Raw genomic sequence first — 25,245 nt, forward strand, 5'->3', positions numbered from 1 at the left:
AAAGTAGGAGGGGAAATATTGGCATTTTTGTTGTAAATAGATTAACAGCTCTTATGCCCCATGGGGTACTTTGGCTAATGCAAGTTCTTTAGGAACAATCTGCATGATGGGTGGGTGCTGGTGGGTTACTTCACAGGATTTCTACATTGTTTTCCACTCACATTTTAAAAAGGATCTTTCCATTATTCTCCCCTCCCCCAAGTCCATTTTTCAGAGATTGCTTAACTGTTCCCTCATTATATAAAAGCAAGTCCTACTGAGTATAATGGAATTTCCTTCAAGGTGCACATAAAATGGCAGGTTTAGCATCCTCTTTCTCACAGTGCTCAGCTACATGCTTCCAGAAAGCTCCAAGGAAGTGCAGCAAGGAAATCCCAGAGACTATTCCCACCCAGTGCCAACAAACTATTATTGTGGTGTTGACTGCCCTTGAACATGCAGGTTCCACATGAGCCAAACTGCCTATGACTATTAATTTCTTAAGTATTTTGAACCTCCATGTTCAAAAGCAGTGTCCACCAGAAATGATGGTTTCTTGGGGCTGGGTAGTAACGGTTTTTAGGATTTCCTTGAGGTTCCTGCTTTGGAACTTCCTAGCATAGGTTCCTTGGTCCCAATCCTATGCATTTTTACTCAGAAGCAAGCCCTAGAGAAATAAACGGGGTGGTTCCCCCTTCTATGCTTTGCTGAGGGGCTGGGAAGGAGGGGGAAGAGAACCCACATTCTTTCATAGGATCTCTGCTGGTCCTGATTCCTATGCGTGTTTACTCAGAAGTAAGCTCCAGTGGAATTAATTGACTTACTTTCCAGTAATTTATCCCAAGCCTCTGCTTTCCTCATTTAATGGTGGTGAGAGAAAGGTACAGAGGGAGAAAACAAAAGCCCATGAAAGGAAAGGGAGGTAGAGGAATGGTTGTTTAACTATACAAGTGCCAGAGTGCTCACGGACTGACCGTCCTTATCAGGCACCTATATTCAGAACCAGGAAGTCACTTGTTAGAAATTGCCAGGACTTGCGGCTCCCAACTTTGGCTTCAGAATTATCAGTGGGCAGACTAAGGTATATAACATAACGGTGAGTCAGGCTGAGCATGCCCACTGATAATTCTGAAGCCAAAATTGGGAGGGGCAAGTCCTGGCAATTTTTAACAAGTGGCTTCCTGGTTCTGAATACAGGTGCTTGATAAGGACAGTTGGTCTATGTTATGCTCTTAGCTAACTTTCCTTCAGTTATTTTCACTTTTATGTGGATATGAAACAGTAATTGCTAAAAATCACTAGATTGATGTTTTTCAAACACGCAAAAGGCACCATTCACCATATGGACCTGGATTTGGGGTCCACGACTACAACTATTTATATACTGCTTTTCAATAAAAGTTTCCAAAGCAGTTTACATCGAGAAGTAATAAATAAATGGATCCCTGTCCCCAAAGGACTCACAATCTAAAAGAAACATAAGATGGTCACCAGCAACAGTCACTTGCTGGGGGTGGATAGGGCCAGTTACTCTCCCCCTGCTAAATAAAGAGAATCACATTAAAAAGGTGCCTCTTTGCCTGGTTAGCAGGGGTTCGAACATATTGACAAGACATCAAACATTTAAAAATATACATTATCTGTGGCGAAAAAAGGTTGCCAAAAACCTCTTTTTAGGAGTTAAACTGCTGTATCTCAGCCATTTTGCAATGGATTGGCACCAAATTTGGAGGGGTGGAGTTTCTTGCCCCCTAGTTGATTTGTGCACGATTTCAGAGGGATTGGGTGTTCAGAGCTTATAATGGCAGAATGCTGAAAAGACTCAACTATACTGGCACGACTGTGACAGTATAATGACCACAGCATTAAAAGCAAAGCTAAATCTAATTCTGAGGTTTTAACGAGATATATTTACTAGATGCTAACCCCTGCTAACTGAGCAAAAAGGCATCTTTTTAAAGTGGTGATTCTCTTTATTTAGCAGGCGGAGAGCAACTGGCCGTATTCCACCCCAGCACAGCATCCCCACAGTGGCTGTTGCTGGTGTCAACCTTTTGTTTCTTTTTAGACTGTGAGCCCTTTAGGGACAGAGGACCATCTTATTTATGTATTTATTTTTCTATGTAAACCGCTTTGAGAACTTTGGTTGAAGGGCGGTATATAAATATCCGTCGTCTTAGTACCTAAAACAATAAATGACCGGCCTTGCCTTCGCCTGCCTGCCCGCCCCGCCAGCCTGTTCTCTACATCCGCTGTGAAGTATCCACGACGGCTGACTGAGTATAGGCTAAATGTCGACGGAATGTGCGGCCTCGAATCGCAGCCAGCTTTACCATCTCAACAGCTAACAAGTCTATCGCCGACGCTTCCAACTCGCGAGCTAAAACGCAGCTTCCCGTGCCTATTCACACGCTTCCGCCCCACCCACGCAGCCTTCAGGCGCATGCGCGTTTCTCCACCATTCTGTGTTTGTACTCTCGGCGCCGGGAGAGTGCTGCTCTAAGAGGGGCGGTGGGTAGGCAAGTACGAGTCATCGAGTCCAAAGCGAGGCTGACGTTTGTGACGCGCATGCGCGTTGCCCGTCTAGGGAAACAGGCTACTGGGCCGCGGAGGGGCAAGCAGCTGAGCGAGTAGGGGCGCGCGCGCAGGCGGCCCCCCCCAATCCTCTCGAGTCGCTCCCTCCGTGTACGGACCCGCCGCCATTATGCTGTGGTTCTCTGGCGCTATCCCGGCCGCCATTGCCGCCGCCAAGCAGCGCAGCGCTGTTTTCGTGGTGTTCGTGACAGGTACGGGCCCGTCCTTTTTCGGCTGTCGGCTTTACGTGGGGTGCCCATTAGAGTTCCTTTTACACACACGCCCATTCACCCCATAGCAGAAAGGCCTGTGGGTCAGGTGACGGCCGCCTCTCCGCCGGTCGGGCTGTCTAATCTCTGGAGTGGCCTCTTTCTGACTCAGGCCGTGGAGTCAGCTCAGAATTAGAATTGGCTTTGCCTGCTGGGGCCGACATCGGCTCTTCTCCAGCGCAGGCACAGAGGTCTCTTGCCCTGCTACCCGAGAATCTTTGCACCGATGCGGAAACGGGGGACCTTTTGCCCGCAGATTTTTTTCCCCCCTCTGCCTTTCCTTTAAGGCCCCTGTGCACCAGCTCAGCTGGTTTCCCCTCTCATCTAGGCTAGAGCACTGCCTAGCAGAGGGATGGGATCAGCAGAAACTGGCGTATGTAGTACACCACTCTGGGCTCCTTGAAGGAAGAGCGGGATATTAATGTAAAGCATCATCATGATGTTTCTCTAACCTGTACCAATGACAAGTGAAATTGCCTTAGTATATTGACACATCCTGTTTTTGTACATTGAACTGTTGCATGCTAGTTAAGCGGAAGTATACATGCAGTAAAGTCTCTTTAAAGGATGTTCTTTTAAAAAACAAACCCTTTCTACCTAAGTGCCTTGACCTGTTGGCTTCCTCACCTGCATCTCCCCATGTGCCAGGCCTGATGTTCTTGGCACCATAGGCACAACATCTATGTGTGCTCTAGAGCTTGATACCCCTCTGTCGCTATTTTGTGACCTGCTTGTGGGAGGACTGCTGTGTCATCCTGAGTAGGGGAGGGAAAGTCTCTTATGTATACTATGGGTAACTAAGAACTTTAACATTGAAATTGCTACAGATTTCACTAAAGTGATCCAGAGGAAGTGGTGGAAAGGACTTGAGATGTTAGAAAAGTTTGTTAATTTTAAACTCCACTCAATTCTTGATTTGGGAGAAGACCACTCTGATTTAATGCTGCAGCACACAACTGAAACTGCCCACAGAAAGGCAACTGACATTTGTTTCTAGATAACACTGTACAGTTGATTCTGGATAGATAGAGAAGATCATTAAGGGTCCCTGACTTTTATGTATGTAGACTGCAGGGATCAATTCAGAATTTATCAGGCATCTGAAATTGTTGCCGCTACTTTCTGGTATTATGACATGTAATCTCTTCCCCTGCAATGTAAAAATCTGCCCTGAGCCTGTAGCTTTCAGTGACTAAGACAGACTATATTCTGTACTATATGCAAAACCAGTACCACATCTAGCTATCTGGCATCCAATAAGTCTGGTCTCTGTACTACATCTGAATAAACTGGAAGAAGCCATCCAGTTTGAGACCAGGTGAGATCTTCAGGAAGAGCCATAGTAATTGGTTGTCATTTCTAGAAGTGCTTTGTATTTTTTATCTAGTACCTTTGGTGGTGCCAGTACCATAATCCCAATTCCACTTTTATTATTTAGAATTTTATCTATGCTTCGTGTTGAAGACTTATAGATTATAATAAGTAGACTATCTCATGTAGTCTTCCCCTTTTGTCTGTCACACGTTTTTCTCCTCTTATACATTTTCTCCAATATCTCTTTCACCTTTGTATCTCTTTTTCCTCCCCCAAATTTCTGTGGAGTCCTTTCAACTTCTTTCACTGGAACTAGAAAAATCTCAGGCATTTGGACATGTGGGTGCCTATAGATTTCATGCTGGTGCTTAGGAATGTGCCATAATTTGCCAAGCCTGCCATTTATCTATATCCTGTGTCATTTGGTGTGCAGTTTCATTTTCCTTTAATTCCCACTTTACTAATAAAGTAAAGTGTGCTCTTGAGTCGATTTCGACTCCTGGTGCCTACAGGTAAAGGTAAAGTGTGCCATCAAGTTGATTCAACTCCTTGTGCCCACAGAGCCCTGTGGTTTTCTTTGTTAGAATACAGGAGGGGTTTAGCATTACCATCTCCCGCACAGTATGAGATGATGCCTTTCAGCGTCTTCCTATATTGCTGCTGCCCGATTTGGTGTTTCCCATAGTCTGGGAAACATATCAGCATGGATTCAAACCGGCAACCTTCTGCTTGTTAATCAAGCATTTCCCTGCTGCACCACTTAAGGTGATGGTGCCCACAGAGCCCTGTGGTTTGTTTTGGTAGAATACAGGAGGGATTTACCATTGCCTTCTCCCACGCAGTATGAGTTGATGCCTTTCAGCATCTTCCTGTATCACTGCTGCCCAATATAGGTGTTTCCCATAGTCTGGGAAACATACCAGCATGTTTTCAAACCGGCAACTTTCTGCTTGTTAGTCAAGCATTTCCCTGATGCGCCACTTTACTAATAATCATATTTAATTTTAACTGTTTATAACTGCTAGACTATACAAGAACTATTAAGTCCTTGCCCTTGGCTTTACAGTCCCAGGTAGGGATGTTATATGAGGAAAGTAAGTGATAAATTAGCTGCTGTCAAGGTGCATTGATTAAACTTAGGCTTTTTGTTGTCATCTGTATTAATGTGTTTCTGATGTAGCTATAAAAATGATACATTGTAGTTGGCAGAGATGTACTGCTTGCTATACATCTCTAGAAAATTGTCCTTGCTGAGCCTGTTTCACTGTTTGGCTCACAGCCTGGAGTTGGCTCTTTTGGATATCATATGATGAAGGGGGCTGAAGTATCTTCAGATTTTAACACAAGTCACGGAAGAGACTAAAAGGATTTGGGGGGAAATATGCAGCCATTCTTAAAACAGACACTTTGGAATAATTGGACTGTGAGGTGACTAATGAGCAAAAAGGATACACCATCAAACATCTAGAAAATGTCAGAACGGATGGTTCCCCAGCTAAGGCTTTGTAAAGATTTGACATATGTCAGTTTTGCAGTTAATAAATACAGCATTTTGTAAACTAACGTGTGGAAATTAACAGTAGTCAGTTTATGCATGATATGTTTTCTGCTTGTCCTCTGCACTTTACATTGCATGATTAACACCCCTGTGGGATATTGACACACTTGAGCTCTTTATTTTCTCTCTCTCTGAGTTCTCTCTTGGGAAGTAGTTCTGGAATACACAGATTGTAGCTGTGTTGGCAATTGGCTCAACCCAGCTTTTTTCAGTACCTCCCAGCCTCCATCAATACAACAATGTTGTTTTTAAGTACGGTATCATTGAACTCATTGACAGAACTACTTGAAAAAGTATCATTTCTCCATTATATTTCTAATGTGCTTTATTATTTGTGCATTCATCCAGAATCTGTGGGTTGTTTTTTTCTTTGTAGAGCTCAATAGTAGTAAGACAGTGATGAGGCAATCACAGCATGTTATTTATAATCAAATAGAAAACCAATGTGTAAACAACAGTATTATATCTTCTTATATATACTTTGGTTGCATAACTGTCATTAGCTGGAACACGATATGATATCTTGAGAATGTTTGCATTTTGTGTGTGTGAGTATTCCAACTGTGTTCTTGGTTTTTTTAATGTACTATTTTATTGCTTTTTTGTTTTGTTTTCTTTCTTCATAAAACTTTGTCTTGGCACTCTCTCCTAAAAAAAGAAGAAATCCTATTCCTCGTGGTTATAAAGACCATCTTGTTGTGGGGTGGAGAGTAGGACCACTTTTAAGAAGGTGATTCTGTAACCTGTTGTACCAATGAAGAGTGTAAATGCAGTAGCACCTTTTCAGCCTAATGCTTAGGACAACAGAACCTACTCCTTCAGTCACAAAGTGGAATAACAGTAAACAGTACACTATTAATATCAAGCTTAACAATTAAGCTTGCAGTGTAAGAACCACTGTAGTGCAGCTTCTTCCCACACTGTGGAAGTAACAACTACTGTACCTCTCCTCGTGTCCTTGTCTTGACTTCCAGAAACTGGGCAGTGAAGAAGGGTCACAGCGTACATGTCTCTCACACTGTCTGCACTTCTTACTTTGCTCAAAAAGTACAAGTAGGAGCTGTGCTGCAGTGCTCACGCCATGAACATAAAGTGAAAGGAGGCTCCTAGTTAATGTAATGTTTACTTGATCCATATTTTAAAAGGAAGAGTATCCTGCGTATTATTATTCATATGTGAAAGTGAGACTTAAAATTCTGAACTGCAGAATGTTTCATGAAACTGAAAATTTGAGGCATTGTTACTTTTTAATTACTATTTACCCAAATAGAAGATGACCCCTCCTGCCATGTTTCCCCCACCCGGAAGTAACAGGAAGTACCCGGCATGCCTGTGTGAGTGAGTGCAACATGTGTGCACGCACAATGAGTAATTCCTGTTACTTCAAGCCAAAGAGGACATGGGGTGGCAGGGAGGTTCGCTGCTGACTCAATGGACACTTTTAAAATGGAGCAGCGGGAGGGGTAAGGGCACCCTCTCCTGCCCTTAAAGGTTTGCTCCTCCCCCTTCGAACTGGCCAAACAGCTGGTCATTTGAACTGGTTCGGAGGCCCACAGGTTTGTGCACATCCCTAAAAAACACACACCCATTTCTAACATCATAAATTTGGGGGGGAAACCTAAACATAAACATTATAATTTGGGGGGAAAACCTGGTCTTGGATTCAGGTAAATATGGTAGTAGTTCTTAAAATGTTGTGACTTGTGGTAAAGGACTATTGTAAGTTTATACCTGATTCTCTGGTCCCAAGCAGTATGTTGATTAGCAATGATGTCTGTCTTTTACACAGTTGCCAAAATAAAAGATTTTACTAAAATTCAAAGTCCTACATGCATATTCCAAATAGATGATGCCCTGCAACTACATGGGGCACTCCCCCCTGTGATTGCTGACAGTAAGAATCTTGCTTACATGCATGGGAGAGTGCTTCTTCAGTTTCAGCATAGGAGCTCGTGTTCTTATCCACAGTGCAGAAATGCATCCATTTCACATTGTAGGTTAGCAAGACTCAAAACACTGAAGAGTGTTCCATAAACTCATATTGATGTTGGTAGATTGAAATAATATTGAATAAAACTTCCAAAGGCTGAGAAACAAAGAAATCACCCATTTATTTTAATTGTATAAAATAGGGATTTTCCTTACAGTGAATGGAGGTCATCAGATTCTATGGAGGGTTATCAGTGTTCACATGGCTCCAGACAGGATCCGGTTAAAATGTTCAAGGCAGGCTCACTTCCAGTTAGTCTGTAGGTGGCGCCAGAAGCCCAGTTCCTGTCTGGCTCCAAAGACAGTGTTTCAGTAGAGCTCCACTTTTTCTATATTATTCAGGCTAGTCCATAGCTTTTCTCTTTCCAAACTTTAATCTTCTATTGTGCCAGGGCAGAAAGGGAGTTGTTTGTATTTGATTTGGCTAAACTTACAAACATTTTTTTCCCTTTTCCAATTCGGCCCATCAAACATTTGAATTACTTTCATTTTTTATTGTTTGTGTTTCTTGAACCCTCCTTCCCAGCCCTCCACTCTACGAGGGCCCCCACTCTGACCTCAGGTTTCAGTGAAAGTTTCACAAACGATTGTGCTCAGCCTTCCTCTCCCCAAGCGTCCCTGAAAACGCTCAGGCTATTGCCTAACAGCTGACTGCTGCCATGTACATTCCCAAGCTGCATAAAAAGGCAGCAAAGAAGACAAAACATTTAACTAAGGGGAGAACCACCAAACACCACAAAGAACCCACCCCCAGCTCCTTTTAGCTGTGGTGAGCTTCAGTGAGCACATATTGGTACAGGCTGTCTGCCAGCAATGACAGTCCAGAAGCCTTCCACCGCTCTCACCCCAGGATGGCGCAATCCTCGCCATTGGGAACAAGGGCACCAGTGTACAAGCTTCTATCACCCCAGCGTCTTCCCAACAGGGGGAGGAAGCTGCGGCTGTGCCATTTTTGCTCTCTGTAACCCAAACCACAACTGCAATTAATATCCAACAACAAAACTCGGTGCTAGATCAGCTCGCTAGTCCCTGACATGATCTTCTAGCTTGCTAGTCCCTGACATTGCAGCATCTCGAGCCTGGTTGGCCTCCACTTTTGACAAATGGTTGTTAGATACAATTCTAAATGGTTGTGCCCTAGAGCTTGGGGGTCTTCTCCATTACCATTTTCTACCCACACCTGCTTCCAGAAATTGATTTAAACATCTTCAAATGAATCTGGCTATTCTTCATCTTCTAGAAATCAAGGCCATAGAACTAGTGCCATCAACAGAATTATGGCAAGGTGTTTTCTCCATATTATTTCTTGTGCCCAAAAAAGACGGATCCTAGAGGGCAGTACTGGACCTCAGGCACCTGAACCACTTCATTAAAAAGAAAAGGTTTTGAATGAAATCCTTGAGGTCCATCAAGGACACAGTAAGGCCTTAGGAATAACTCATCTCCATAGACCTCTAGGAGGCATACTTGCATATGCTAATACACATGCACTACCGCAGGTTCCTCAGTTTCACCTATAACAACCTGCAGTTTCAATACAAGGTGATGCCATTCGGCCTGTCATCGGCCCTGTGAGTATTCTCGAAACTGATAGCAGCCCTGGTAGCACACCTACGCCTGCAAACCATTCACATCCACCTGTACTTGGAAGATCTGCTCATCAGGTCTCAAGACTGCCAACAAACCCGCACAGACGTCCAACACACCATCCAGATGCTCCAAGAGCATGGATTTGTGATCAGTTACCAGAAAAGCCAACTGATACCCTCCCAGTCACTTCAACTTCTGGGAGCACTCTTCAGCATTCAAACGGCGACAGTGTTTTTGCCCATGGAACGAAGGGACAAGTTAAGAGCAGTAATCCAACCCTTAGTCAACCAGCAGTATGAAGATCTCATACTCCTGGCACAGATCCTAGAGTCCATGATTGCTTGCATCGAATATGTCCCATGGGCATGATGACATTCGCAGAGATTACAGTGGCATATCCTACTGTAACTGGAGAGCATAATGGAACACAGATACAGGTTCCTCTAACCAGCCAGTTTCAGGAATCCCTCAGATGGTGGCTGTCCCCAGCATTGGACAAGTGGCTACCACTTAAAATTCCATCCCAGACAACCATCACAACAGACACAAATCTCTCCAGGTGGGGAGCACAGTGCAGAAACCAGTATGTGTAAGTAATACATGTAAGTAAGTACACACACAGTGAACTTCAGCACAACACCAACTGGCTGGAGCTACAAACAATCCACCTTGCACTCATCCATTTCCTGCTTCAGATACAAGACAATCATGTCCTCATTCAGACTGACAACATCACAGCAAAGTCCCACATCCATCACCAGGGAGGGACAAGGTTGAAGGCAATCAGGGCAGAAGCCAATCTTCTCTTTGCCTGGGCAGAAAGTCATCTCCAGGTGATCTCAGCAGAACACCTGTGCGGGACGGCAAACATTCACACAGACTAGCTGAGCCGTCAGATGATAGACCCTACAGAATGGTCTCTTCACCTGTACATATTCCTCCAGATGACCAGAATCCTCACCAACTAATAGTGGACTTGTTTGCATCACCAAGCAATCATCTTCAGAAGTTCTTCACGAGATTTCAGTGTCCCAGGGCAGAAGCCATGGATGCTCTTAACAGCACCATGGACACCTATACAGTTTCCTTCCATTGGCCATCATCCGGAAAGTCATCCAGAAAGCATTCCTGGAAAAGGCAGAGCTGATATTTATCGCACCCCATTGGCCCAAAAGGCCTGATGAACCTGTCAATTCGCCCTCTTTGTCACCTTACTCAGCAGTAAGACCACCTATCACAGGGGCCCCATCCTGGATCTTCAGAGGCTCCAACTCTCCATGTGGCTGTTAAGCACTCCACCTTAGCTCAGGCAGGTTACTCCCTAGGAGCTCAAAACATCATCCTAGCTTCCAGGTGATCATCCAATATGGACAGCCTTTTCCTGGTGGGTGCACTGTAAGCATTTTCCTCCTCTTTCAGCAGGTGTCCTGGAAGTTCTGGGTTGGAACTGAAGCTTTGCCCTAGCACACTAAGACACCAAACATCCGCTTTAGCCCCTATGTTGAAGCTGACTTTGCTGGACACACCATCCCTTCTGCATCCTCACTTTCAGAGGTGCCACCAACATAGCACCAGCCCCTGTACACAGATTCCCATCTTGGGACCTAAATAAAGTTATTAACACACTTACCAGGGCCCCCTTCAAATCTCTGCACTTAGTCTCTCTAAAAATCCTTTCTTTTAAGGTGCTCTTCCTGGTTTCTATAACCTCCGCATCCAGAGTATCAGAACTGGGAGCACTCTCTAGTTGTAAAGAGCTGTGTGTTTTTCACCCGGATGAGGTAGTGCTAAGGTTGGACCCTGTCTTCCTACCAAAGGTGAATTCCACTTTTCACTGTGTGCAGGACATCGGTGCATCCTAAAGAAGGGACCTGATATGCTCTAGATGTATGCAGAGCACTCAGAATTTACCATAAGCATCCCGCCACTCTTCATCAGACAGATTCTCTCTGTGTCTTATCTCCCATTGTCCATAGGGGCCAAGGTATCCAATGTCACCATATCACATTGGATACAGGTGACCATTATGCTAGCATATGAATCCTTGGGTCTCACTGCTCCTAAGGGCATCACAGCTCACTCTACACATAGTGCTTCAGCCTCAGCCGCCTTCTCAGCAAATGTTCCCCTCACAGAGATCTGTAGAGCTGTCACTTTGGGCGTCCATATCACCATTTATCAAACATTATAAGATCTCTTCATTCTATGCAGCCCAGACAGCACTAGGCCACATGATCCTGCAGCAGGTAGTCTACTCCAATGTTCCCTCTAACAGGGATTCCCAGATGTTGTTCACTACAACTCCCAGTATTCCCAGCTCCAATGGCCTTTGGCTGGGGATTATGAGAGAGGTAGTCAATAACATCTGGGAATCCCTGTAAGAGGGAACACTGGTCTAGTCCATCTGAGCTCTTCGTACAGCTGGCTTGGACATGTCCCAGACTAAGAAACTGATAACCTCTGTCCACTATAAGGAAAAAGAAACATTGGTACTTACCATGAAGGGTTCTTTTTCTTAGGTGGACGGAGGTCATCAGACCCTCCGGATATATATTAGGAAAAGGGTGCCAGTTTGAGGTGGAGGGTATCAACTCTCAGGTACAATTAGTTTGTCTGTCCACTGTTTCTTCCTGTGCAAGGTTTTTTCTGTTGGCCGTTTCTTGTATCTCACCTCAGGGTGCTATTTCCTCTATGTCAGCCTTTCCAGCTTTTTCTTTCTTCACCTATTTTTCCATGCTACAGTCCCAGAACTGGGTTTCTGGCACCACCTGCAGACTAACTGGAAGTGAGCATGCCTTAAAAAAATTTAACCTAATCCTGTCTGGAGCCATGTGAAGACTAATAACCCAGACTAAGAAGCTGATGACCTCCATCTACCTAAGAAAAAGAACCCTTCACAGTAAGTGCCAATGTTTCTTTTTCAGTGGGGGAGGGGGGTATGCAAGCCCCTGAAGGAACTTTAAAGGCTTGAGGGGTATGCAGTGCAGCTGCCAAGAGTGTGTGGAGCACAGGGTTGATAAGAACTAGATGATTTTAAAAAAATTAAATTTAAGTTGATTTAAAAAATTTAAATTTAAGTTGATTTTAAAAAACAATTCATGAAGAACCTAGTCAAATATGGTGTAGTGGTTAGAGTGCCGGACTAGGACCGGGGAGACCCGAGTTCAAATCCCCATTCAGCCATGAAACTAGCTGGGTGACACTGGGCCAGTCACTCTCTCAGCCTAACCTACTTCACAGGGTTGTTGTGAGGAGAAACTCAACTATGTAGTACACCGCTCTGGGCTCCTTGGAGGAAGAGCGGGATATAAATGTAAATGTAAATTTTTTTAAAAAAATTAAACATAATTATATTCTATGAACATGTTAATAGCAGTATATGGAGATGAGAAATACCTGTTCAGTCCTGTTCTGCAGGTGGTGTGCATGCAGCGCATGCACACATACACACTGTCAAGCCGTTGCTCCCCTCCACTTAACCATCCATCAAGTGCAAAGACAAAGAAGGTCAATGAATGAATAGTGTATTGTGGGGGTGGAGTAGGTGTGAGCAAGGAGGAGGAGTCTGGATATAAATGCAAGGGATTGGGGAGGGGAATATAAAGTGAAACTAAACGTGAAATATATTCATGCAGTCCTAAGGAAACTTTTTCCGAGTTTATCTTCCATTGTAGAAAGGAAACACCTATTATGACAGCAGGCTATAAAAGAGACCTGATTTGGGAATATTTTAATGAAGTTCCTGTACCTGTGAGTAAGAAAGGCATGCATGCAAAATGCAAACAGTGCAACAACAAAATGCAAAACCTGGTTGCCCAAATGAAACAGCATAATGAGAAGTGTGTCCCTATTATACTGTGTTACCTACCTTCTAAAAATGAAATCTGCATCTATCTCTTAATATGTATCAAGGTTATATTAGACAACAAGAATGTACTTTGATAGAAAATGCATGGTGCAGCAAGGCTTCTTGCACTGAGCAGGTGTACATCAAGATGCCAGGCACATGCAAAGGCTGCGCAGGGCTATCTTTTGCCTGCCCATCAGCCTGTGTATGACTGCTGCTGCAAGTTGCATCTGGTCCCACGCACACCAACCAGTCACCCAAACCACAGCTGAAACCTGTTTCTGTCCCTCTTATTGGTCTGCCTTCCCCTTGTAGCTGAAGGAAAAGGTATCTTGAAGAGTGTGCAAAGTGGCTATGAGATGCCTAGCAGTTTTGTGGTCACCTTTGCTAAGCAGTGTCGGCCTTGGCTTGTGTTTGGATGGATTACAGTGAGTGCTGTAAAATATTCACCTTACGGGATGGGACCATAGCTCAGTGAAAGAGCATTTATATGCAGAAGGTCCCACATTCTGCCTGAAAGACTGGAGAGCCACTGCCATTCAGTGTAGACAATACTGAGCTAGATGAACCAATAGTCTGACTTGGTATAAGGCAGCTTCCTGTTAGGTTCCTATGCCACCAACTTGAGTTCACTTTACAAGCATTGAACCATGTGCATTGAGAGAGCCTGCAATGACTGTTCTGGCTTCAGGCTTCTTAGCAGCTGACATGGTTTTTTCTACAAAAGTTACACCCTGCTAATTATAATAGTGGTTACAAAAGATACCTCTGCTAATAATTATAGCCATCATTGTAGTAGTAAGAAAAGTAAGTCATGTTAATCAACACAGAGCACACTATTATCTTTGGTCAAATGAAAATCTCATTGTCAAGGAACATATATAGCCCATAGATATATCCTATAATTCGTGGCTCAGAGTCAAGACTGGGTTACTCATAAATACTTGCATTAACAGTACAAGTTGTTCCATTAATTTCACTACATATGACAATATGTGAGTAACTTACTTTGTATGTTAGCCAATGACCATAGTGCCCATCTCATAACTGCAACATTTAAGTACTGTACAGTATGTGTGTTTCTTGTTTTTTAAAAAAGTTTGAAAACTCTTGAAAATATATGCTTACATGGCCAATGGATAGTTTATTAAACAGTTGTTTGGTCACATTTAAAAAACATTAGGGCTGAAAATTATTTAGTTGATTACCTAGGCCTGGGGGGCGGGGGAGACTAGTAGGTTTTATGCAAGGCTCTTTATCCTAAAGAGTTCATCTCCTCAAATTATGTAGCTTTTTAACATGTGAGGATTCTTAAAATAATGCTTGATGTTGATGGTGATGATATGGAGTCACCAGGTGCAAGGCTTTGAGCAGCAGACTCATGAAATCCACATGAAATCACCAGCAGTTTTTGAAACTCCAATTTGTTTAGGTTGCTGGAAAAACACTTGTCCAAAGCCCTGTTGCGTAACTAAATAGAACTAGTTAAGCAGGCTTCTGGTTAACCCTGGTGAGAACTATATGGAGCTTGTTAAGCAGGCTTTTGGATTGTAGGTCATATATTATTAGTTTGAAATTGTGCATCTCAGCTATATATTAGTAGCTTGACCTTTCTAGAATAAAATTCATTGAATTACTAGGATCTCAGACAGCTAGAATTGGAACAAATCAGTAACTGAAGGTCTCTCTGATTTAAGAAGTGTGAAAAGAGATTTGACAACTATACTGAGTTGCAGTACTAAAGTTAAAAATAAAGATGTACATAAAGCTATTCTGTACCACTTTTGACTGTTTTTGATTTACTGAAAGTCAGGAGATTATCATAGCTGGCAACAGACATAGAATGTTCATATCTAACAGTTTTCTAATGACATTGCTTGTTTCCATTGTTTTCCTTATTTTTTTTAAATGTTCATCAGAATGGCAGGTGTGCATCCAGATTTAATTTGTTATGACTAAGCACCATTAAGAACAGCCCTGCTGGATCAGGCCCAAGGCCCATCTAGTCCAGCATTCTGTTTCACATAGTGGTCCACCAGATGTCGCTGGAAGCCACAGGCAGGAGTTGAGGGCATGCCCTCTCTCCTGCTGTTCCTCCCCTGCAACTGGTACTCAGAGGCATCCTGCCTTTGAGGCTGGAAGTGGCCTATAGCCCTCCATCGAATCCATGATACAAGTTAGTCATGACTAACTTCAGTTCCATTATTCCCAGTCGTCATGTCAGCATTTTCTCTCAATCCTGTAAACTGAAAATCCCTTAAATGAACATCAGCTTGAAGTACATCTGTTGGGATCATTCCACATTGATTGTATTGAGACAGCATTTTTCACATCACTTGCAGTCTGTGACTTGTCTCTCTTCTTGGGTCATCTGGAGCTGCTACTTTGTATGTCCTACACTTGCTGTTTACTTCTGGCACTTTTTGGTCTAGACTTTTTTGGTTGATCTGTGTGGGCCTGGTAAGTGAGTTATCTTTGGGTCTCTGTAATTGTGTGTTCACCTTTGTCTTAAAGCCACAAATATGTTTGGTTCAGAGCATAGCGTTTACAGTATGCTATAATTTGATTAATCAATATTTATGTCTGGAAAAAATGGCTGTGTGTTTTTTGTAGGGGATGATGAACAGTCCACTGAGATGGCTGCCAGCTGGGAGGATGAGAAAGTGACTGAGGCAGCAACAGATGGCTTTGTGGCTATTAAAATTGATACTCAAAGGTTTGGCAACTTCTGCTGTTTTTGTTTCTCAGTAAATGTATTCTTTAAGTACCTCTCTGTATTCAAAACACAGCTATTTTTTGGAGGAAACTAGCATTTAAAGAAAAAGGTTATGCATCTGAGTACTAAGAAAACTTCAATTTATAACCTAAATTTAGTACTATTAAATATTTATATTTATTATTAGCACTGTTATTAATCAAAATAAGATCTGATTGTGTTTTCACCGTGAAAATTAAAAGCCATAATATTTATGACAGGCCATGAGCCAGATTATACATTACATGCAAATGCATGTAATGGTACCCTGGTAGCTCTTTGTTCCCTTAAAAAACTGATTTGAGAATTGGGGGTGGGGAAGAGTTCCTCTCTTGAGAGTTGCACTTTGTATAACCTTATTTCCCTTATTAATCCCTTCCTTGTCTAGGACACAATCCTTTCTTTCCCTGTCATTTATTCATTCTCTCTCTCTCTCTCATTCACTCACTCACTCACTCTTGTTGCATATTTGACTCTTGAGGAATGATTTGGAATGGAAGAATGGCGGTGAGAAAAAGGTTAAGCAACACATACAAACATTCCCTAAGAGCCCAGAAACAATACTATTAGGCACTGATAACAGCTCATTGCCTAGGAAATACTGGACCCTCTTTATGTATCTGACAGCAGAAGCAAGATTGACATTTGCATACAAATGGAAAGACATCAATTGTCTGAGTAAAGGATTGGATACTCAAAGTGTTAGAGTTGGCAGAAATGGCAAAGCTAGCAGCATTATTAAGAAATAAATTTGAAGCATTTAAAAGGGAGTGAGACCCTCTTCTTATTTACCTAAAAACATATTATAAAATGGATTTCTATCAGGCTTTTGAGTGGTAACAAAAATGTTTTTAAAATGCCCTAGAGCTGACTTTCATACGATTTAACGAGGGGAGAATGATTAAATTACAGGCAATACTTGGGTATTGTAACTGATACTTTTCTAATGATGAGATGGAATTCCTCTTGTCTTTTTTGTGTGTTTTCTTTCTTTCTTTCTTTTTGTGTGTGCTTGTGTGTATCTTATGTTGTGAAAAATTGAATAAAAAGTTATTTTAAAAAACAGATTTTCTCAATTTTCAATTGCCCCCAACCTACGCAGCTTTTATGAGGAGGGAAAAGGACCATTGCACTATAGTGTAGCTTGACTCTCAAATGAGATGCATGTGTTACTTTGTAACTGATGCAGGAGCGGAGCTGTTACAGGGCAGACAGGCCAGGGGCCGTCTGACACTCCCCATGCTCATCTGGTTCTCCTTTCCCAGCTGTGTTTATTGCGGGGTGCAAGAACAAAATGCGCACTCAGCAACAAACACAGCTGGGAAATTAGCTCTGGAGGCTCGCAAGACCCTCCAGGACTTTTTGGTTAGGGGGCATGGCCAAAGCCTCTGACGGGCCATGCAGAAAGCTCGTTGGGCCCTCTGGGACTCTGGCCACGCCCCCTTGCATGTGACATCACATGTAGAGGTATCACTGGTTTGTGAAGTGTGCGTGCCCCCCCGCCCAGTGCTGCAGGGCCGCCAGGGATGCGCGTGAACACAGTTCCTCGCTGCCCTTGCTAGACCACTAAACTGCTGCTTTTTAGTTGATGCTGTTCTGATCTGAAATGGTGAGTGAAGTAAATCGTGCTATGATCCTTCAGATAGTTGCACTTTGTATAACCTTATTCTCTCCAGTGCCCTTTAGAAGCAAAAGCACTTGGTTATCTAAAAACATGCCTGTTAATCCTGGGGTTCCCAGTATTTTGTATCATTCCAGTCTAGCATTTAGAAGAAATGAATCTCTTGTGATCCCACAGGGATTTTACTAGTCACGTGTATAATGACACATTACTAATTATTTTGTGATAGTTCCAGTTATTAAGGTGACTTGCTAAAGGAATTCTTTTTTCTACACAGTGAAGCCTGCCTGCAGTTCTCACAAATCTGTATCCTTTGAATACTGTAAAATAAATGTTTGTTTGTATTTATTACATTTCTAGCCTTTCATCCATCATGAAGCTTAAAGCATCATACATGGGCTCCCATGTTAGAAGCTCTTTTGTATGAGGCAGTACCAACATGTTTGTTCTTCTCCTAACCCATCTTCGCCAATTCCCGGATCTTGAGCGTGATAACCTAGCATGATAGAAATCCGTTCAACCGCACAAGCATCATGTCTTGCACTGGCACACTGAATGTTGCCCTTTTGATTCTGATTTTTAGCCAGTGACGCTGATTTGCAAAATATTTAGTTCAGGCAAAAGAAAAGCACTTCTTTATACACAGTTAACATGTGGATTTACAATCATGAATTCAACCAGTTCAATTGGTCTGTAAGCATTTTAGCCATGATTCTGAAGTTAAACTCCCAGGTACAAAGGCAGTATACATCTGCATACCAGATGCAAGAAACAAACAGGGGAAGGTTTTTCCCTGCTTATGACCTTCCAGGATGCATTTGTCTGGCTGCTGTTGGAATGGGAATCCTGAATTAAATGCATATTTGGTTTAATATAACAGGGTAGATCTTACATTATGCAGTGAACTGCTGCACTGCTGGAGACAGACATAGATAAATCTGGATTAATAAAGTAATCCAGGCTGTAGCAGAGGATGTCTTTTGGACACAGAAGAATTACCTATCCTGAGGATAAGAAGCAGGCATTGCTTATAATGTGGACTCTGTATACAGTTTCCATACAGAGGATTTATGAGTGATCTAACATGTTCCTTATGAGTTGTGAGCAGGGTGAAGCAGCAGAAATATGATAGGGTGGTATACCACTTAAATCTGTCTAAGGAATTCGGACATCTTTCTTCTGACAGTATCAGTTTGTTATATACCTGGCACTCATTTCTGATCACCCCATTCCTCTTAGTAATTCATTCTTATTCTTTCTCTAAAAAATAAATATATATTGTCCTTTACTGTTACTGCATAGATCCTGTAGTATGTGTTCCATCCAGTTTCTTCATAGGAGACAGTGGAATACCCTTGGAAGTCATTGCTGGTAGTGTTTCTGCAGATGAACTTATTGCAAGAATTCAGAAAGTGAAGCAGGTAACAAATGGTGACAGACCTGCTTTTTAAGCATAGGGGAGTATTTTGAAATAGTTAGAATTGTTAACAATAGAATTGTTTTAATTAAAACCAAGAAAGGTCATTGTGCTAATTGGTCTATAAAGTTGTCAAGGTACATTTGATGTAAGAAGATATTATTTATAGTTGTATTGATATTATACTTGGTTAAATAATTAATGGCAGAGCAGTAGCTGTATTAATAAGGTGGTGAGAACTTGAAATATTTTTCTGGGTAGAACTCTTCAAAACATTCCCACTCCCTGGATCAAACTTATTGGTTCCCCAGGTCTGTGTGTGAAATAAATAGGTTGTAAGTACAATTTCTTTCTTTAGAGCCTTAATTAATTCTGCAACCTGGCATGGTTAATAGCACCCTTAATTTGTGTTGCACTAGTGGCAGTTTTTATACTGCTGCTACTGACCAATTTTGTGGCAACATACTGTTTCTGCACTGGCAAGCTACTAACATATTTGTAATTGGAAGGGTGTTTTCCATCAGGTCAGATTGGCTCCTGGCCCCAGTGGATGGTTTTGTTTTGGGTGGTGGTGTTTTTTAAACTTCTAGCTTACCTTGCTAGTCATACCAAGGCCTGTACTATCTAAGCATGATTTCTAGATGCTGTTGCTTGTCCTGTTGGCCTCTGGTATTGATTCATTCATTGCTTGTAGCACATTATAATGAACTAAACAAATATGTTACAGTATTAGAGGGTTTTTAAAATTTGCAGTGTTTGTGTTCCTTCCAACCCTGCAATTCAGAGATTCTGCTGTAAAAATCTGTGTGCAGGATCAAGACCAAGTTTGTCATGATGAAGTCCCATTGAAACTAATAGGACTTAAGCTAGTCATGTCTCATTTATTTCCGTGGAATTTAGTCATAGCTAACTTAATCTGGATCCTGCCTCCTTATTCTACAACAGTTAAAGCAGAGCATAGAGTTGCGCTACCCACCACACTTGAAATTGGCATCATCCACACAATACAGTACCCTCTCCTTAAGCCAGATGGGAGATATATTTATCTGTCCATAAATGTAAATCTCTCTGTGAAATAGCAACTGCACTGTGGGTTGGGTTTGCTGGCAAAAGAGGGCATGGCTCTTTAAGGTAACATACATGGAAGCAACCCTTGTTGTTTAAATGGAGCACAGTTCAAGTAAGTGGGCTTAGGATTGTAGCCTAATTTTTTACGGTTTGTGCACTGGACATAATGGGGGTTAAGCTTTGTGTTTGGAAAGCTAGAAGCAGTTAACCTGTTTAATATAGAAAACAGTATCAAATGCAGTGTTCTGTACTTAAAACAGTTACTTAGGTCTATGCTTCTTTCTTCCTTAGATGCACATGTTAAAAAATGAAGCATCAGAAAGTTCTGCTTCATGTTCTTCCTCTTTACATAGTATCACAGAAGATTCTCAGTCCCAAACAGCTGAGTCATCTGAAGCACAACCTGAAAAGTTGCATGTACCTTTGGCTGGTAACTATTAATATCTCTCTACTTGTTACTGTTACCAGTTCAGCTCTCTTCAGATTTAAAAGTTCCTACAGAACCACTAAGTACAGCCTTCCAGTAGTGGGTTCCTCATCTCTGCCTTGTCACTCTCGTGTCTCCTACTGCTACCATTTAAAACTGCTGTTTATTCTCTCCCCTACCCCCATACTGCTGCCTGTTCCCACCATGCGCCTTCCTTTCTTTTGACCCTACATGGTCTGGAACACAAGAGGATAGCCTGTGGTGCTCCTTCTGACACCCAAAACTAGTGTCATCTTCTGTCTTTCTTCTTTGGATGGGTGAGGGAGCGGGAGAGTCAGATACACAACTGATATTGCTGAAAATCAATAATTTGTATTAATGAGATGCTTGGGACATTTGTAGCAACATTGTGCTTAATTATTATTTTTTAAAAACCCTAGCATTCAAACTTGGTATTCAGAGCAGCAACTTTGATCAGAAATCCCTGTATACATTTTTATTCATAAATAGGGATCCAGTTTGGAATATTGATACCTATAGTAGTGTTCTTTTTGTAGCACAATTTTTATACTTCACATATTTAATAAGATTCATAAAGTAATAATCTTCTTGTCTGCTATGTGATAAAAGTTCTCTCTCTCTCTCTCTCTCTCTCTCTCTCTCTCTCTATATATATATATATATATAATATAAATAATTTCAATTTTCTTTTCACTTACGTGTAACTTCGAAGCTGACACAAATTTGGTTCAGACAAATGAAGAAAGTGACAGAAAGGTGGACTCACAGACGACAGATGACGTTACAGCTAAAGTAGAAAGGTATGTTCTTGCTGAAAGCTTTCCAGATATTCTGTAAACTATTGTACTTGGCAAACATTTTGGTAAGAGATTGGTACATTTATGCAAATATAATTGCAAGAATGTGTGTCGTGTGATCATATATGTTGTCTGCTTTACAAGCTGCAAACAGGTATGACTGTTTAGACAATTGAACTGTTGTCTAATACTCTTTGGTCTTACAGCACTGCATGCTTCTATCTTCAGGGTGTGCTTGTCTCCTGCACTGAACAAGAGTGAGAGAAAGCAGATGGGACTGTGTAGCAGGCACATTGCAACCTGCAGTGCTGTGCTTGCTGTGCTTGTCAGACTTCTTCAGCTCAGGAATGGGATAACCCGCAGTTGTCATCTCCTGTCATTATTTAATAATTCTAAACACTACTAAACACTAAACAGTAGTGCCTAAACACTACTGCGTATAATACTGAGGGGAAAGAAGTCCTCTGTGGGCTCACAGTCAGAGTCTTTCCAAGTGGTGATTTATTCCATCATAATTGTTATGCAGAATTTTGCAGTTTGTCAAGATCACATTCTTTGCATCCCATTTGGGATATGCCCCACGCTCATGAAACACATGTTTCTTTATGTTGCTTAGTTATCCTGAATTATGCTAGCAGAGCAACTTTTGTAATAATGAAAGATGTAGAGAGACTAGAGAACAACTTGTCTGGCTCTGAGGAGTGATTTTCTGCATGGGTGTTGATGGGAATGCACCCCCCCCCCGCCTGTTTGTCACTCTGGCCATTGGCCTTTCTATTTTGTATGTTTTGTTTTTAACTGAAGCTGGTATTATTGCTATTAAGATTTCCCCACTCCCTTTATCTTCTTTATTTTTAAAATAAAATCTCACTCCTATTTATGTTAACACATATACAAGCCTTACTGCTGTTAATGATACCTACTGTTAATAAAGGCTAGACTAGAGTGCAAGTGGAGGAGAACTCGGTTCGAATGTGACGGGATTCAGCATGTGACCCATTTGAAGGCTTATGTGGTGGCAGTGCATGCAGCGAAAAAGAGATTCTGGTCTGCACGCATTGCGGCTGCAGGTTCATGCTCGGCGGAGCTATCCCGGGTTGTGAGGAGTTTGGTTTCTCCTCCTTCTACTTCCAATCAGTCCCTGGGGTTGCTCTGTTGTGATGCCTTTAATGGGTTCTTTGCGAATAAGATCTCCTGTATTCGGGCTGACTTGGACTCCACTATTGCTGCAAGGTCTATGGAGGAGGTGTCCAGCAATCCTTCTTGCAGTATTAGATTGGATCAGTTTCAATCTGTGACTCCTGTGGATGTGGACAAGCTGCTTGGGGCGGTGCGGCCTACCACCTGTTCTCTGGATCCTTGCCCGACTTGGCTGCTTCTATCTAGCAGGGAGATTGTTGGAGGTGGCTTAGTTAATATCGTAAATGCATCGTTGAGGGAGGGTAGGGTGCCCCCCTGCCTGAAGGAGGCAATGGTTATGCCACTCTTAGAGAAGCCTTCCCTGGACCCCTTAGCGATGGACAGCTACAAGCCAATCTCCAATCTCCCTTGGTTGGGCAAGGTGATTGAGAGGGTTGTGGCCAACCAGCTCCAGGCAGTCTTGGAGGAAACTGATTATCTAGACCCATTTCAAACTGGCTTTAGAGCTGGCTGTGGGGTTGAGACAGCCTTGGTCGGCCTGACAGATGACCTTTACCGGGGAATCGACAGAGAGAGTGTGACTCTGCTGGTTCTTTTGGATCTCTCAGCGGCGTTCGATACCACCGACCATGGTATCCTTCTGGATCGCCTGGGGGAGTTGGGGATAGGGGGCACTGCTTTGCAGTGGTTCCAATCCTATCTCTCAGGTAGATTCCAGATGGTGGAGCTTGGTGACAGTTGCTCCTCAAAACGGGAGCTGTTATATGGATTCCCTCAGGGCTCGATTCTGTCACCAATGCTTTTTAACATCTACATGAAACCGCTGGGTGAGGTCATCAGGAGGTTTGGTGCTGGGTGTTATCAGTATGCTGATGACACCCAAATCTACTTCTCCTTTTCTTCAGGAAATGGCACTCATTCTCTAAATGCCTGCCTACAGGCAGTAATGGGCTGGATGAGGGATAACAAATTGAAGCTGAATCCAAGCAAGACGGAGTTGCTCATTGTGGGGGCTCAGAATCTGAGGGGTGAGTTAGATCTTCCTGTGCTGGATGGGGTTACACTCCCCCAGAAGGAGCAGGTGCACAGCTTGGGAGTACTCCTGGACCCAGGCCTCACCCTGGTATCCCAGGTGGAGGCCATGGCCAGGAGTGCTTTCTACCAGCTTCGGCTGATTCGACAGCTGTGCCCATTCCTCGAAGAGGATGACCTCAAAACAGTGGTGCATCAGCTGGTAACCTCCCGGCTTGACTATTGCAACGCGCTCTACGTGGGGCTGCCTTTGTACATAGTCCGGAAACTTCAGTTAGTTCAGAATGCGGCAGCCAGATTGGTCTCTGGGGCAACCCGGAGAGACCATATGATGCCTGTTTTGAAACAGTTACACTGGCTGCCGATATGTTTCCGGGCAAAATACAAAGTGCTGGTTATTACCTTTAAAGCCCTGAACGGCTTGGGTCCGAGATATCTTAGAGAGCGCATTCTTTTATATGATCCCCACTGCACGTTAAGGTCATCTGGGGAGGTCCGTCTCCAGTTACCACCGGTTCCTTTGGTGGCGACTCAGAGGCGGGCCTTCTCTATAGCTGCTCCTGGGCTGTGGAATGCACTCCCAGCAGAAATTCGTAATCTTATCGAATAAATAAATAAAAAATAAGAAGTGTTGGGGGCCGGGGCATGGGAGAAAAGACAATCATGAGTTTTGGAGTAGGACTGAGCATTGATTTGGATTGTTAATTGGAGGTTGAAGGTTGCTTCGATCATGGCAACTTAAATGGCAAAAAGCCAGACCTCAAAACTTTACAGTGTGTGCACAACTCCTTTATCTGCTGGAAATTTTGGGTAGTATAATGTCCCTCACAAGGACGTACTATGCATGCAGTTGTCATCCCATTCTCACAGAAAGGAGAACGTTATGCAGAAGATGAACATCAAACTTTTAAGTATTACATTCACAAAAATCTCTGTACCTAACTGAAATGTGGGTGGTATCATGCCCTCCTAAGGGCCAGACATGCCTGCAGTTTTTATCCAATTCTGATAAGCAAATGTATGGACATTTTGTCCTCAAACTTAGGGTGAGGTATGGCCATAAAACTTGAAAATGTACCTGCATGGAAACCACTGGAGCTCTTTGTAGGACACCATGGCCTCAGCAGGCCATGCATGGATTCAAGTTAAATGGGTAGTCTTAACAGCACAATCATTTTTTTCCTTCAGAAGTCTGCTCACTGGGACTTAATGCCAGGAAAGTGTGCATAGAATTGCAGCAAATTCATTAGAGGTGAAGGTTCTATGTTTGTGTCTTCCCTTCCAAGTTCCATGGGAGTCTTGGTGGAAGGGGATGTTGATGTTGCAGAAGTTGAATTAAACTGGAAGTGCAGCTTGACAACAGTTTTTTAAAAGTCAGATACGGGCACAAAGGGAGAGGAACATGGGCAGGTTCAGACATCCAATTTGCAACATTCCACACCCTGTGAACAGAAAATATTGACATGAGTAGAAATAAGAAGCCTGAAAGAATGGCTGCATGTGGATGTTCTGTTCCTTGTCCGCATGAAGTTCAATGCACAAACCCACAGAAATAACTGCAAAAAAGTGATCAATCTGTAAGGCCCTGAGAAGAAATAAGATGTTTGTGTTTCTTAGAGATGAAAAGAAGAGAGAGAAAGGTGAAGACATAAAGAATTGTTTTTAGCTTATTTTCAGAAGAGATACAGGCTTACAAGTGTGCACAAGTGTCCATAACTTTTGCACTTACTGCCTAATACAAACCAGATTCACAGCTCCTGGGGATCCTGATGATTTGTGGGGGTTTTGCCGAACTGCCATCTTGTTTCAAGAAGGCAGCCACTCAAAGTGTAGGAAACACCCCTCTG

General features: G+C 42.7%; 1 protein-coding gene across 1 annotated transcript in view; it reads left to right on the forward strand.

Annotated features, from left to right (window-relative positions):
• The first annotated feature begins 2,470 nt into the window (after positions 1-2,470).
• UBXN4 (UBX domain protein 4) overlaps positions 2,471-25,245 on the forward strand; it is a 31,367-nt gene continuing 8,592 nt past the window's right edge. The window contains exons 1-6 of the mRNA XM_053258032.1: positions 2,471-2,765; positions 15,734-15,836; positions 17,774-17,802; positions 18,799-18,917; positions 20,273-20,411; positions 21,142-21,229. Of these exons, the coding sequence (XP_053114007.1) occupies positions 2,684-2,765; positions 15,734-15,836; positions 17,774-17,802; positions 18,799-18,917; positions 20,273-20,411; positions 21,142-21,229 (560 nt within the window). The 5' untranslated portion in view covers positions 2,471-2,683. The remainder of the gene's footprint in view (positions 2,766-15,733; positions 15,837-17,773; positions 17,803-18,798; positions 18,918-20,272; positions 20,412-21,141; positions 21,230-25,245) is intronic.

Source organism: Hemicordylus capensis, chromosome 1 (assembly GCF_027244095.1).
Source record: "Hemicordylus capensis ecotype Gifberg chromosome 1, rHemCap1.1.pri, whole genome shotgun sequence".
NCBI classification, from domain to species: domain Eukaryota; kingdom Metazoa; phylum Chordata; class Lepidosauria; order Squamata; family Cordylidae; genus Hemicordylus; species Hemicordylus capensis.